The sequence below is a fragment of the Anomaloglossus baeobatrachus genome, chromosome 6 (genome assembly GCF_048569485.1).
Source record: "Anomaloglossus baeobatrachus isolate aAnoBae1 chromosome 6, aAnoBae1.hap1, whole genome shotgun sequence".
Lineage (NCBI taxonomy): Eukaryota > Metazoa > Chordata > Amphibia > Anura > Aromobatidae > Anomaloglossus > Anomaloglossus baeobatrachus.
The window spans coordinates 40,751,133-40,764,581 of record NC_134358.1 but is presented as its reverse complement, the minus strand read 5'-3'; the positions used below and the strand labels follow the sequence as shown (position 1 = coordinate 40,764,581).

General features: G+C 41.3%; 1 protein-coding gene across 1 annotated transcript in view; it reads right to left on the bottom strand.

The window, feature by feature from the left end:
* Positions 1–298: 298 nt before the first annotated feature.
* The window catches only part of LOC142243809 (uncharacterized), a 166,337-nt gene continuing 153,186 nt past the window's right edge, over positions 299–13,449 (bottom strand). The window contains exons 2-3 of the mRNA XM_075316014.1: positions 5,197–5,300; positions 299–460 (exon numbers count right to left, since the gene is read on the bottom strand). Of these exons, the coding sequence (XP_075172129.1) occupies positions 299–460; positions 5,197–5,300 (266 nt within the window). The remainder of the gene's footprint in view (positions 461–5,196; positions 5,301–13,449) is intronic.

Sequence of the window (13,449 nt, the reverse complement as noted above, 5' to 3'; positions counted from 1 at the left end):
TCTGTCTCTTTTCCCGTCTGTCCCTTTCCAGGTCTGTCTCTTTGCCCATACTGAGCTGCAGTACATGAGAATGGCCACTACATAGTGTACGGCACTGTGCATATCCGAGTGTTGCAAACATTGATGGCGGTAGCTGGTGTTGGACCGCCAAGTATAAATTCGGAAATTAATGACGTATCCTAAGGACAGGCCATTTATATCAATGTCCTGAAAACCCTCTTTAATAGGAGGAGATACTGTATTTCTCTTTCTTTCCTAGCAGACATAGTTTTCCTCTGTCCTCTACCCGCGAGATAATTTATCTGTAGCGCTGTGTACGGTTCTGATAATCTTTCTTGATCTGCTCTTTTATTCTTTGTTTTTCATTATTCGTTTTCTTGCACTCATGTAAAACTATTTCTGTCTGGATTGGAGCCGGAGCTGCTTTAAATGCATTTCTTGTATTAGAATGAGGCATCTTCTAAATAAGAGGCATGTTGAGACAAATAGATCAATATAAAGGTGGAATAAAAACACAAAAAAGCGAGAAGAAAGCGAAGCGTGCCAAAATTTACAACTGAAGAAATAATCATTTATAAAAATAAGATGCATTGTGGCAGAAGCCGGTAACGTGAGAGGAATGGACGAGAGACGAGGAATATGAATGATCGGAGAACAATCAGGGCATAAGGGGGAAAGTTTCTCCCGTGGAGAGAGCCAGGCTGGTGTAAGGAGACTCATAAGTCATGTATTGCTCATCTGGGAATTTATATATGGGAGGGCCCCTGTACAAGACTTGTGTCTACACCAGTCTGGAGTGTACAGCTAAAGCTGTGAATTTTAGTGCCAGAACAGACACAATTCAATAGAATAATTATCCATATATAGCATCTTGACATGTGCAGAATGGAGGAGATGACGGACGACAGGTTTAAGCGCATACATTCATCATAACTCCCAACCGTCCCGGTTTCAGTGGGACTGTCCCAATTTGAGGGCTCAGTCCCGCTGTCCCGGCAGTCAGGCATTTTGCCCAGACTTCCTCTCACCTCTCCTTGCTGCTATGTAGCTCCTCTTCCTCCATAAACTAAATTAGTAATTCTCCTATCTCCTGGTCTCACCAGGGCACAAACTCGTGAATGCCTTGCTCTACCAATGAACCATTTCTTAAACTGAGAGAGATAGGAGGATTTGATACACATGACCTGTTTAGGAGGCAGGAAACCCAGAAGCAGGTAATACAGGTCCATAGAGATACATCTGTAACAAAGCAGCGTATCTCTATGGCCTCCTTCACATTAACATATTTCCAGTTCTTGTAGTGTCCATTTTCACATGTGACATGTTCACACACATATTCATCAAAATCTCTGTTGATCTTCAAATCTCTGTGTTTTCAATGTGTTTTCATGTGTCCATGTGAACCAAACGTGTGTCCTTGTGATCCACATGTAGTCATGCCCATTTTTTTACCATCAGAATGGCTGACAAGGGTCAAAAGAAGTGTATGGGCCAGTGAAAACTACATATAGCTTACGGTTGGCATCCATGTCACATCCGTGTGCTGTCCACGTAACACGGATCAGAAGTACATGCATTTAAGAGAATAATGCTTTTTATGTGTTCAAGATGTGCAAAGATGATAAATGGAAAGAAATTAGATAGAAAGAAGGATGGAAAGAAAGAAAGATAGAAAGAAGGAAAGAAGGACAGATAGAAAGAAGGAAAGAAAGAAAGAAAGAAAGAAAGAAAGAAAGAAAGAAAGAAAGGACAGATAGAAAGAAGGAAAGAAAGAAGGAAAGAAATATGTAAAGAAAGAAAGACAGAAAGAATGAAAGAAGGAAAGAAAGAAAGATGGAAAGAAGGAAAGAAAGAAAGAAGGAAATAAAGAAAGAAAGAAGGAAGAAAAGAAAGAAAGAAAGAGAAAGAAAGAAAGAGAAAGAAAGAAAAGATAGATAATAGATAAATATAGTAGCCAAATAAATAAATGAATAAAAAATGACCTGGGGTCTCCCCCATTTTTGACAACCAGCAAATATAAAGCACACAGGTGGGGGCTGATATTATCAGGCTGGGAAGGTCCATTGTTATTGGGCCCTTCCCAGCCTAAAAATACCAGCCCGAGCCGGCTCAGAGGTAGCGCATCACATTAGATGCTCCAATTCTGGGGCTTCACCTTGGCTCTTCTCTATTGTCCTGGTGGTGCCTTGACAGTTAGGGTAATGGTTTATGGAGTTGATGTCAGTTATGTAGTGATTAGAGATGAGTGAGTACCGTAATATTCGTATTCGCTATACTCATAATGAATACTTTGCAATATTCGTGAATTCGTTCCGAATAGCAAGTACAATGCAAGCGAATGGCAAATGCGAGTAATTTTCTGCTGGACCCAACAAAGAGGTTTGGGGGTCAGAGGAAAAGGCTGAAATGGATAGGAAACTGATTCATACTCACCGATCACGGCACGGCTGTTCCTGCGGCCTCTCATTTTTCTTCCCTACCCACTCATTAGCCTCATTGCATATCCACTGCTTCTCCTGACCACCGGCGCCTTTGATTGGTTGCAGTCAGACCCGCCCCCACGCTGAGTGACAGCTGTCTCACTGCAACCATATAATATATAGGAATAGATCCCTCTGTGTGTAATTACTTTATATAATATATAGGAATAGATCCCTCTGTGTGTAATGACTATATAATTTATAGGAATAGATCACTCAGTGTGTAATGACTCTATGTAATATATAGGAATAGATCACTCTGTGTGTAATGACTCTATATAATATATAGGAATAGATCCTTCTGTGTGTAATTACTTTATATAATATATAGGAATAGATCCCTCTGTGTGTAATGACTATATAATATATAGGAATAGATCACTCAGTGTGTAATGACTCTATGTAATATATAGGAATAGATCACTCTGTGTGTAATGACTCTATATAATATATAGGAATAGATCCTTCTGTGTGTAATGACTCTATATAATATATAGGAATAGATCCCTCTGTGTGTTATGACTATATAATATATAGGAATAGATCCCTCTGTATGTAATGACTCTAAATAATATATAGGAATAGATCACTCTGTGTGTAAGGACTCTATATAATATATAGGAATAGATCCCTCTGTGTGTAATTACAGTATATAATCTATAGGAATAGATCATTTTGTGTATAATGACTATATAATATATAGGAATAGATCCCTCTGTGTGTAATGACTCTATATAATATATAGGAATAGATCCCTCTGTGTGTAATGACTCTATATAATATATAGGAATAGATCCCTCTGTGTGAAATGATGCTATATAATATATAGGAATAGATCCCTCTGTGTGTAATGACTCTATATAATATATAGGAATAGATCCCTCTGTGTGTAATGACTATATAATATATAGGAATAGATCCCTCTGTGTGTAATGGCTCTATATAATATATAGGAATAGATCCCTCTGTGTGTTATGACTCTATATAATATATAGCAATAGATCCCTCTTTGTGTAATGACTCTATATAATATATAGGAATAGATCCCTCTGTGTGTAATGACTCTATATAATATATAGGAATAGATCCCTCTGTGTGTAATGGCTCTATATAATATATAGGAATAGATCCCTCTGTGTGTAATGACTATATAATATATAGGAATAGATCACTCAGTGTGTAATGACTCTATATAATATATAGGAATAGATCACTCTGTGTGTAATGACTCTATATAATATATAGGAATAGATCCTTCTGTGTGTAATGACTCTATATAATATATAGGAATAGATCCCTCTGTGTGTTATGACTATATAATATATATTAATAGATCCCTCTGTATGTAATGACTCTATATAATATATAGGAATAGATCACTCTGTGTGTAAGGACTCTATATAATATATAGGAATAGATCCCTCTGTGTGTAATTACAGTATATAATCTATAGGAATAGATCATTTTGTGTATAATGACTATATAATATATAGGAATAGATCCCTCTGTGTGTAATGACTCTATATAATATATAGGAATAGATCCCTCTGTGTGAAATGAAGCTATATAATATATAGGAATAGATCCCTCTGTGTGTAATGACTCTATATAATATATAGGAATAGATCCCTCTGTGTGTAATGACTATATAATATATAGGAATAGATCCCTCTGTGTGTAATGGCTCTATATAATATATAGGAATAGATCCCTCTGTGTGTTATGACTCTATATAATATATAGCAATAGATCCCTCTGTGTGTAATGACTCTATATAATATATAGGAATAGATCCCTCTGTGTGTAATGACTCTATATAATATATAGGAATAGATCCCTCTGTGTGTAATGGCTCTATATAATATATAGGAATAGATCCCTCTGTGTGTAATGACTCTATATAATATATAGGAATAGATCCCTCTGTGTGTAATGACTCTATATAATATATAGGAATAGATCCCTCTGTGTGTAATGGCTCTATATAATATATAGGAATAGATCCCTCTGTGTGTAATGACTATATAATATATAGGAATAGATCACTCTGTGTGTAATGACTCTATATAATATATAGGAATAGATCCCTCTGTGTGTAATGACTCTATATAATATATAGGAATAGATCCCTCTGTGTGTAATGACTCTATATAATATATAGGAATAGATCCCTCTGTGTGTAATGGCTCTATATAATATATAGGAATAGATCCCTCTGTGTGTAATGACTCTATATAATATATAGGAATAGATCCCTCTGTGTGTAATGACTCTATATAATATATAGGAATAGATCCCTCTGTGTGTAATGACTCTATATAATATATAGGAATAGATCCCTCTGTGTGTAATGGCTCTATATAATATATAGGAATAGATCCCTCTGTGTGTAATGACTATATAATATATAGGAATAGATCACTCTGTGTGTAATGACTCTATATAATTTATGTGTTTCCCTTTTTGTATTGAATTACTGAAATAAATGAACTTTTTGATGATATTCTAATGTATGGCGATACACCTGTACTTTCCTACAGATTGGTGAATTTTGATTTCTCCTTCATAAAAAAAAGTGAACTGAAGTGCAGTATATAGAGAGGTGTTTTATTACCAGTACATGGTGGAAAAGATTTCCTACCGCTGAGCATGGAATTCATACCCCAGGGTGCCTACCATAAAAGATTAATTTTGCAATCAGAGGAGCAGCAGGTACCTGAGATGCCACCCGCGCTTTCTTCTTGCTCAGGCGTCCAGTTGAGGAGCCGGCATCTAGGCGAGACACAGTAGGATTAAAGATGTCCAGTTTGATAAATGTATCTATAAATTTGTGTAAGAGATACGCAATGTAGACCTTCTTATGCCGTGTTCCCATACAGCGGTCCTGCTGCAGCTTTTAACCACCACTGTTTCCCTGCACGATCACTTAAGCAGCTGCTGTAGACTGGAACATCCCACAAGAACTTTTACAGTATATGCCAGAACAGCTCCACAAGACCTGCCATATACCGGGAACACCTCACAAGACGTAATATAATGGGAACATCCTATAAGAACCGCCACATACTGGGGACACCTTACAAGACTTGCTGTATACCAAAAACACCCAACAAGACCTATCATGTACCAGGAACAATCCAGAAGACCTGCCGTATACAAGGACCATGCCACAAGACCTGCCATATACCGGGAACACCTCTTAAGCCCTAATATAACGGGAACATCCTATAAGAAGTGCCACATATGGGGAACACCTAACAAGACTTGCTGTATACCAAAAAAAACCAACAAGACCTACCATGTACCAGGAACAATCCAGAAGACCTGCCATATACAAGGACCATGCCACAAGACCTGCCATATACTGGGAACACCTCTCAAGACCTAATATAACGGGAACATCCTATAAGAAGTGCGACATATGGGTAAAACCTCACAAGACATGCTGTATACCAAGAACATCCAACAAGACATACCATATACCAGGACCACCCCTCAAGACCTGCCATATACAAAAACCACCCCACAAGATCTGCTGTATTCCGGATACACCCCACAAGACCTAATATACCAGGAACACCCTATAACAATCACCACATACTGGTAACACCTCACAAGACATGCTGTATACAAAGAATACTCTACAAGACCTACCATGTACAAGAAGCACCTCACAAAACCTGATGTACACTGGGAACACCCTACAAAGCTTGATATATACTAGCAACATCCCACAAGATCTACTATATACTGGAAACACCCCACGCGATCTAATATACACCAAGAACAACCCACAAGACATGCAATATACCGAAACCACCCTACAAGACTTATATTATATACAGCACACCCCACAAGAGTTACCATATACTGAAACCACCCTACAAGACTTACCATATATCAGGACCACCATACAAGAGTTACCATATACCGAAACCACTCTACAAGACTTACCATATATCGGGACCACCCCATAAGAGTTACCATATACCGAAAGCATCCTACAAGACTTACCATATATCAGAACCACCCTACAAGAGTTACCATTTACCAAAACCACTCTATAAGACTTACCATATATTGGGGCTACCCCACAAGAGTTACCATATACTGAAACCACCCTACAAGACTTACCATATATCAGGACCACCGTACAAGAGTTACCATATACCGAAATCACTCTACAAGACTTACCATATATCGGGACCATGCCACAAAAGTTACTATATACCGAAACCACTCTACAAGACTTACCATATATCAGGACCACCCTACAAGAGTTACCATGTACCGAAACCACTCTACAAGACTTACCATATATCGGGGCCAGGTTGGGCCTGGCAGGGGGCGAATGCCCCAAGCATGGTATCATTCTGGGAATGCATGGATTAATATAGGGGTAGTACCCTTTCTGCAGGCTCACCCTGATTTGTATAGCTTTATTAGACTTAAGAGGTGTTTCTCTTTCTCTCTATATATATGACCCACAGTCAAGCCTAACTGATGGTAAAAACTGATTATGATTTGTTGTGCCTGGTACCGCTGTGCTGGTGATCCATAGCCTGTAAATATATTCAAAACTGTTTACTTTAATTTACTTGGTTAAACGGACTGTGTGATCAAGTGGCATAGCGGTATGAGGATTTTTTACTTATAATTGCCTTGTACTGATGTATTGGTGCGCCCGCACTCACCCCTTCTCTGTTAGGAGGGATTTGCACTTGTGATTTCCACTGCCCTACCTTTTGCTAAATGTATACTGTCATTTGATTTTAAATATAATAATAAAATGAGGTTTTAAGACATATTGATATCTCAGTGGTTTCTTTAGGGGAGTCACTAAGGGATTATCTATATACCGAAACCACTCTACAAGACTTACCATATATCGGGACCACCACACAAGAGTTACCATATATCGAAAGCATCCTACAAGACTTACCATATATCGGACCACCCTACAAGAGTTACCATTTACCGAAACCACTCTATAAGACTTACCATATATTGGGGCTACCCCACAAGAGTTACCATATACCGAAACCACCCTACAAGACTTACCATATATCAGGACCACCGTACAAGAGTTACCATATACCGAAACCACTCTAAAAGACTTACCATATATCGGGACCACGCCACAAAAGTTACTATATACCGAAAACACTCTACAAGACTTACCATATATCAGGACCCCCCTACAAGAGTTACTATATACCGAAACCACTCTACAAGACTTACCATATATCAGGACCACCCTACAAGAGTTACCATTTACCGAAACCACTCTATAAGACTTACCATATATTGGAGCTACCCATCAAGAGTTACCATATACCGAAACCACCCTACAAGAGTTACCATATATCAGGACCACCGTACAAGAGTTACCATATACTGAAACAACTCTACAAGACTTATATACTGAGACCACCCCACAGGACTTACCATATACCAGACCACACCACCAGATCAGATGTTTTGGAGCTGCTCTGAACGAGTCATCCAGAAATCACAATTTGACCTCTATGTGGCTCAGACCTTTACCCTTGCTCATTTTTCCTGCTTCGATCCCATCACCTTCAGAAACTGATTGTTCTTTTGATGTCAGATCCATCCCACTCTTCTCCTGTGTTATTAGACTATGAGGACATGGATATGAGATGCCTATAATTAATCTTCTCGTCAAAGGTTCAAGTTGTTGCCCTTTTCCTCTACACTGTATCGCTGCTTGTTCTGATGGTGTTTAATGTAATTTTGGCTATAGGGGTAAAGGATGATTTGAAGAGATGACTGCTATAAATATATATTAGTGAAGTAATCACCGTGTATTGCTGGATCTACACAAGCTGCGGTGATCAGAGACACTTTAATCCATATTGAAATGTGATGTATAATTCTGCGGTGACAGACGCTCGCCGGAGCCATCGCTGTGCGGTGTTAATGCGAATCTGAAGCCTCCAGCCTGGAACAATGGCCACAATGTAATTCCTTTATTTAGTATCTGCAGCGATTCTTTGTGTTCATGTGAAAGAAGAAATATCCTCATTTAACCTCTCTAACACAGTGACACGGCGGCATTGTATCTTACTGGTAACGATTACTGGAGATGGATTAAAGTGAATTTACAGCGACTCCGCAGACCTCTGTGATTGCCGGAGTACTGAGCGAGGCATGTGCTGAGTAATACTAAAGAAAATGTATAAGGAGAAAAGATATATTGTTTATTCACCTTTTATGTTAAGTTGATATTAAATATTTTAATATGTATATATAGTCTTTTAAATTATGATGTCACAGCTCACCTTCTCCTCCTGTACAATGACTGATAACACCTGTATATACAGTAGCTAAAACAAAATCCACCATTCACAATAGGTGATATCACAGCTCACCTTCTCCCCTTACTATACAATGACTGATAGCACCTCTATATACAGTAGATAACACAAAATCCACCATTCACAATAGGTGATGTCACAGCTGACCTTCTCCCCTTACTATACAATGACTGATAACACCTCTATATACAGTAGCTAACACAAAATCCACCATTCACAATAGGTGATATCACAGCTCACCTTCTTCCCTTGCTGTACAATGACTGATAACACTTCTATATACAGTAGATAACACAAAATCCACCATTCGCAATAGGTGATGTCACAGCTCACCTTCTCCCCTTACTATACAATGACTGATAACACCTCTATATACAGTAGATAACACAGAATCCACCATTTACAATAGGGGATAACACAGATCACCTCCTCCTCCTGAACAATGACTGATAACACCTCTATATTCAGTAGATAACAAAGGATCCGCCATTCACAATAGGTGACGTCACAACTCACCTCCTCCTCCTCCTTTACAACAACTGATAACACCTCTATATACAGTAGATAACACAGGATCCATCACAATAGATGAACCCAAAAAGAGCGCAAACACGCAGTTGGAGCCCAGAAAGATCGCGAAAGAGATCCCCACTGCCAGAGACTTACTGAAAACAAGGACTTGTCATTAAGCTGCCCAGTGTTGCCATTTGTTATGCCGTACCTTCAGGGAGCATTATGGTTGCCGCAGTACACCGGGGGGGGGGGCGTATACTGGACTGGACTCTCTATCTGTGGTCGCTGTGGAAAAACTGGACACCATATTGGAGGATGTCGCATAGTGTACAGCAGCAGGGGGGGCTTGGGCCGGTCGTCTGGTACCACCAGCAGCGGCTCAGATAGAAGCATGAAAGTAAATGTGTTGTAGATAGTTAAATAATGCTATAGTATAGTATGAAGAATGTTTTTTTTTCTTTCTCCTTTCTCTCTCTCTCTCTCTTTTGCTTTTCTCTCTTTCTTTTCTATTCCGTGGTGCGAAGTCTGTGAAATTTGAAACGTTAAAGTGATATTGCCTCCCATAAAGGAAAGAATGTTCATATTTTTTTATGCATAACAAAAATTTGCGGTGTACTAACTTTGTTTTGTTACAGCCCGGGAGTGCTGCGATTTGCTGTGGGGGAATGTGGCAACCCTGAGGCTTCAGTTGCCTCAGGGTATTGCATCTCCTTTAAAGTGCAGTACTTATTCCAGGTAAGATGAGGTTAACCACTGGTGTTTTCTAGCTTACACAACACAATGAGTCAGGAGTTACACAATACACTTATGTGGTTTCCTGCCAGACTGGGCTGCAGGTGGGCAGCAACGGGTTTTCTCCCGCACTGGTGAGTCATCAGGAAGGTGATGGCTGCCTTGGAAAGTGAGCGAACACACACAGTTTCACTTCAGAACAGTTTCAGGACAGAACTGTCTGGGACACAGGAGAGAGAACAGCTTGAGACAGAGAAGAGCAAGGCCTCTGGAGGGATGCTGAAAGGCCCCTCAGAGGGGAAGACTGAGAGAGAACCAGTAGACGACTGGGTGGAGCTGTGAGATAGAGGAGCAACACGGTAGCCAGAGAGTAAGCCCCAACAGCCCCTTCAGGACCCGTCGGGGTGCAGAGGCCCAGGGTAGAACATAATTTACGTTGGACTACCAGAATCTACAGGGAAGGGGGATTTCATGTCTCATTGCCCACCACTAAAAGTCCCGGGGCACCAGCAGCATATAGAGACAGGAGCCATGGCCACAGTCAGGTCCATAACAAATTTTGCGCTGCCTACATATGGGATGGGAACTAAAGCCAAGGACACTAGAGTCCCCAAGTAGCTTCACGCAACGGGGATGCACACTACAGAGCGCAATGGAGGAAGGTCTCACATGCTTCACAACACTGGTGGTGACCTCTGATTCATCCGGGATCGGCTGGGGCCCAGCACGGCGATGACTGGTACTCTCAGGGCGCAGCACATGAACTGTGAGTAAAAGACCTGGAACCGCAACCGCTGCCTCAGCCTCTTATTGCCGTCCCATGCTTCAGCGACAATGGCCCTCCCCCCATCACCGCTGTCCTTACTTGGGCTCGCTCCACCTGTGGGGAGCTGGACTATCTGAGCTGCGTTGTCATCAGCCCCGGAGGAGAGCAACATCTCGCAGCGGTGGCTAAGACCTGGCTGGACACCACGGGTGGCACTGCACAGCCAACCCCCATCATCCCCCATCTCTGTCACCTTTCATCCCTCTTTTATGTAGCCGACGGGGCCACGGAGCTGGGTCATGCCATTCACAGCAACTCTAAACACCACTGGCCCGGTGACGAGTAGCCCTGCAGCTCCCGTGGGGCACTACATTAGTGTGTGCTGTGCAGGGCCGTATTTGGGGTTTTTGCTGCCCTAGGCACTGTCAGTGGTGGCGCCCCCTTCTGATCAGTCAGATTACGGGTATGTGCACACAGCTTTTTTTTTAAATTTTGGTTTGGGCGCCGCCCCCCTGGAAGGCGCCGCCCCAGGCACGTGCCCTCAAGTGCCTAATGGCAAATACAGCCCTGGTGCTGTGCATGGAATAGCAGCTAGTATTTACACATTTATAAAGATCCTATCAGCACTATTTACAGACAGCAAGCACTGGTAAATGTGAAGCTGGACCGACAATATCATCTGCCTCCAGTAACGTGCTTCCTTCATTAATCAATACAACCCCAAATGCATGACGGTGACTGTTTTCTATGACAGCTTCATGACTTCCACCTCTCTTGATTTCTTAACATAGCTGTTAAGAATAGTAATCTCTACAGTGCTGGGGGCCACCATCAGATAGTACATGGATCACGGGAAGGTTGCACAGCAGTAACACAGAATTTGAAACTTTTTGACCCCAAGACAAAATCTGAAATGACCACCACAGGTTGCCCACGTACCATGTGGCAGGAGGACTTTTTTGGGCACCTTAGGCATTAAAAGTCTTCCATATTAACTGATCTTCTCTCAATGGTCTAGTAATCCTTATACAATGATCTGGCTTTAGAACTCTCCGAGTTGCTAAATATAAAACTATAGAGAAAACTCTCCCCAAAGAATTTATCCTACAGGCAAAGACCAGAAAACCCAATAGCAAGTAGGACTTGATGCAAAAAATCCTATTTTGCTTTATCAAACTGATGAGTGTGTTGGAGGGGCGGACATGGGCCTTGGTAGTCGTAGCAAAGGCTGTTCGGCTGCGGCACAGCCCAGTGTCATTTCTCTACACCCCAATCGCGACTCCAGTGCAACTAATATGATTACTTTCTCTTGGTGAGACACAAACACTAACACTCTCATAGATTCCTTTAACAAAACGTCTTTACTTGCAACCTTTTAATACAATTCTTCAACACGCCTTAGGCGGGCAAACTCTTGACCCCCGAGGGTGTTGCAGTTAGCTACTGAGATGTACCTTTTTTGCCGGCCGAGCGTTTCCCTAGTGGTCAGGATTTCAAAAGAGCACTTGAGCCCCTCATCTTCTCTTTCAGCTTCATTTTACACAGCAGAATTAAAAAATCCTTCTGGTCACTCTGCGTCCCACTCACAGGGATTTAGCTAGTAGATATTGATGGGGCTTTCTGTTGCAGCATGCCTTTGCCTGGTTTCGTCAGGACCTACTCTTCTCTTTAGAGCCCACTGACCTTACGCCAACTAAAGGGGTTCGTTGAGTATGCACCAGGGAACGGTCACCATCCAGGCTGCACGGACTTCACCCACACCTTGGGACGCAGTTCGGACAGTCCTCTCCTCACTAGCTAGAAAAATTGCCGCCACTTCCTAATCTCATAGTCTGAACTGGTGCATACTGAACATGACATAGAATATACAAAATAGCAGTTACACTCAAGTAAAGGGAAGGAGAAAAATCAAGAATGTAGATGGTGAATATTGGAATTTGAATATGCATTACTGCTAAGAAAACATGAAAACATTTGCTAACTCATATTTTTCCAAAAGAAATTTCAAATTTATTTTCATGTTTTCTTAGCAATAATGCGTATTCAAATTCCAATATTCACCACATACACTATACACAATCTTCTTGGTTTTCTCCTTCCCTTTACTTGAGTGCAACTGCTATTTTTGAATACTTTCCTCACTAGGACCCTGCGTGTCCAGGACCCAGATTCGACCCGTAGATCACAACAAATTGAAGTGAACCGGATTCTCCTCTCACCACATCTCCCACAGACGAAGTTTGTTTTTCTCTCCTAGGGACTCTCCTACTCCTTCCTATATTCCTAACCTTTTTACTCGCTAAACTCCACTTTGCCATTAATTCTCCCTAGCCCAAAAGTACCAGGGAAGCAGTAAATACATTGTGGTTATCTACTGGCCGCATGAACAAATTACACCATAACATCAATTCAAACATTACACAGTCACATGACTACATGGTGGTTTGCAGGACTGGGGCAGACGAGCCTTACACCCCCTAAGGCTATGTGCCCACGGGGACAGTGTCCTGCGGATATATCCGCAGGACATTCCACAGGAGCTCCCAGGAAACTGCACCACAACTTCTGTCTGTTTCCATGCTGCGGGATGTCCTGCGGATATCCTGCGGGCATTCTG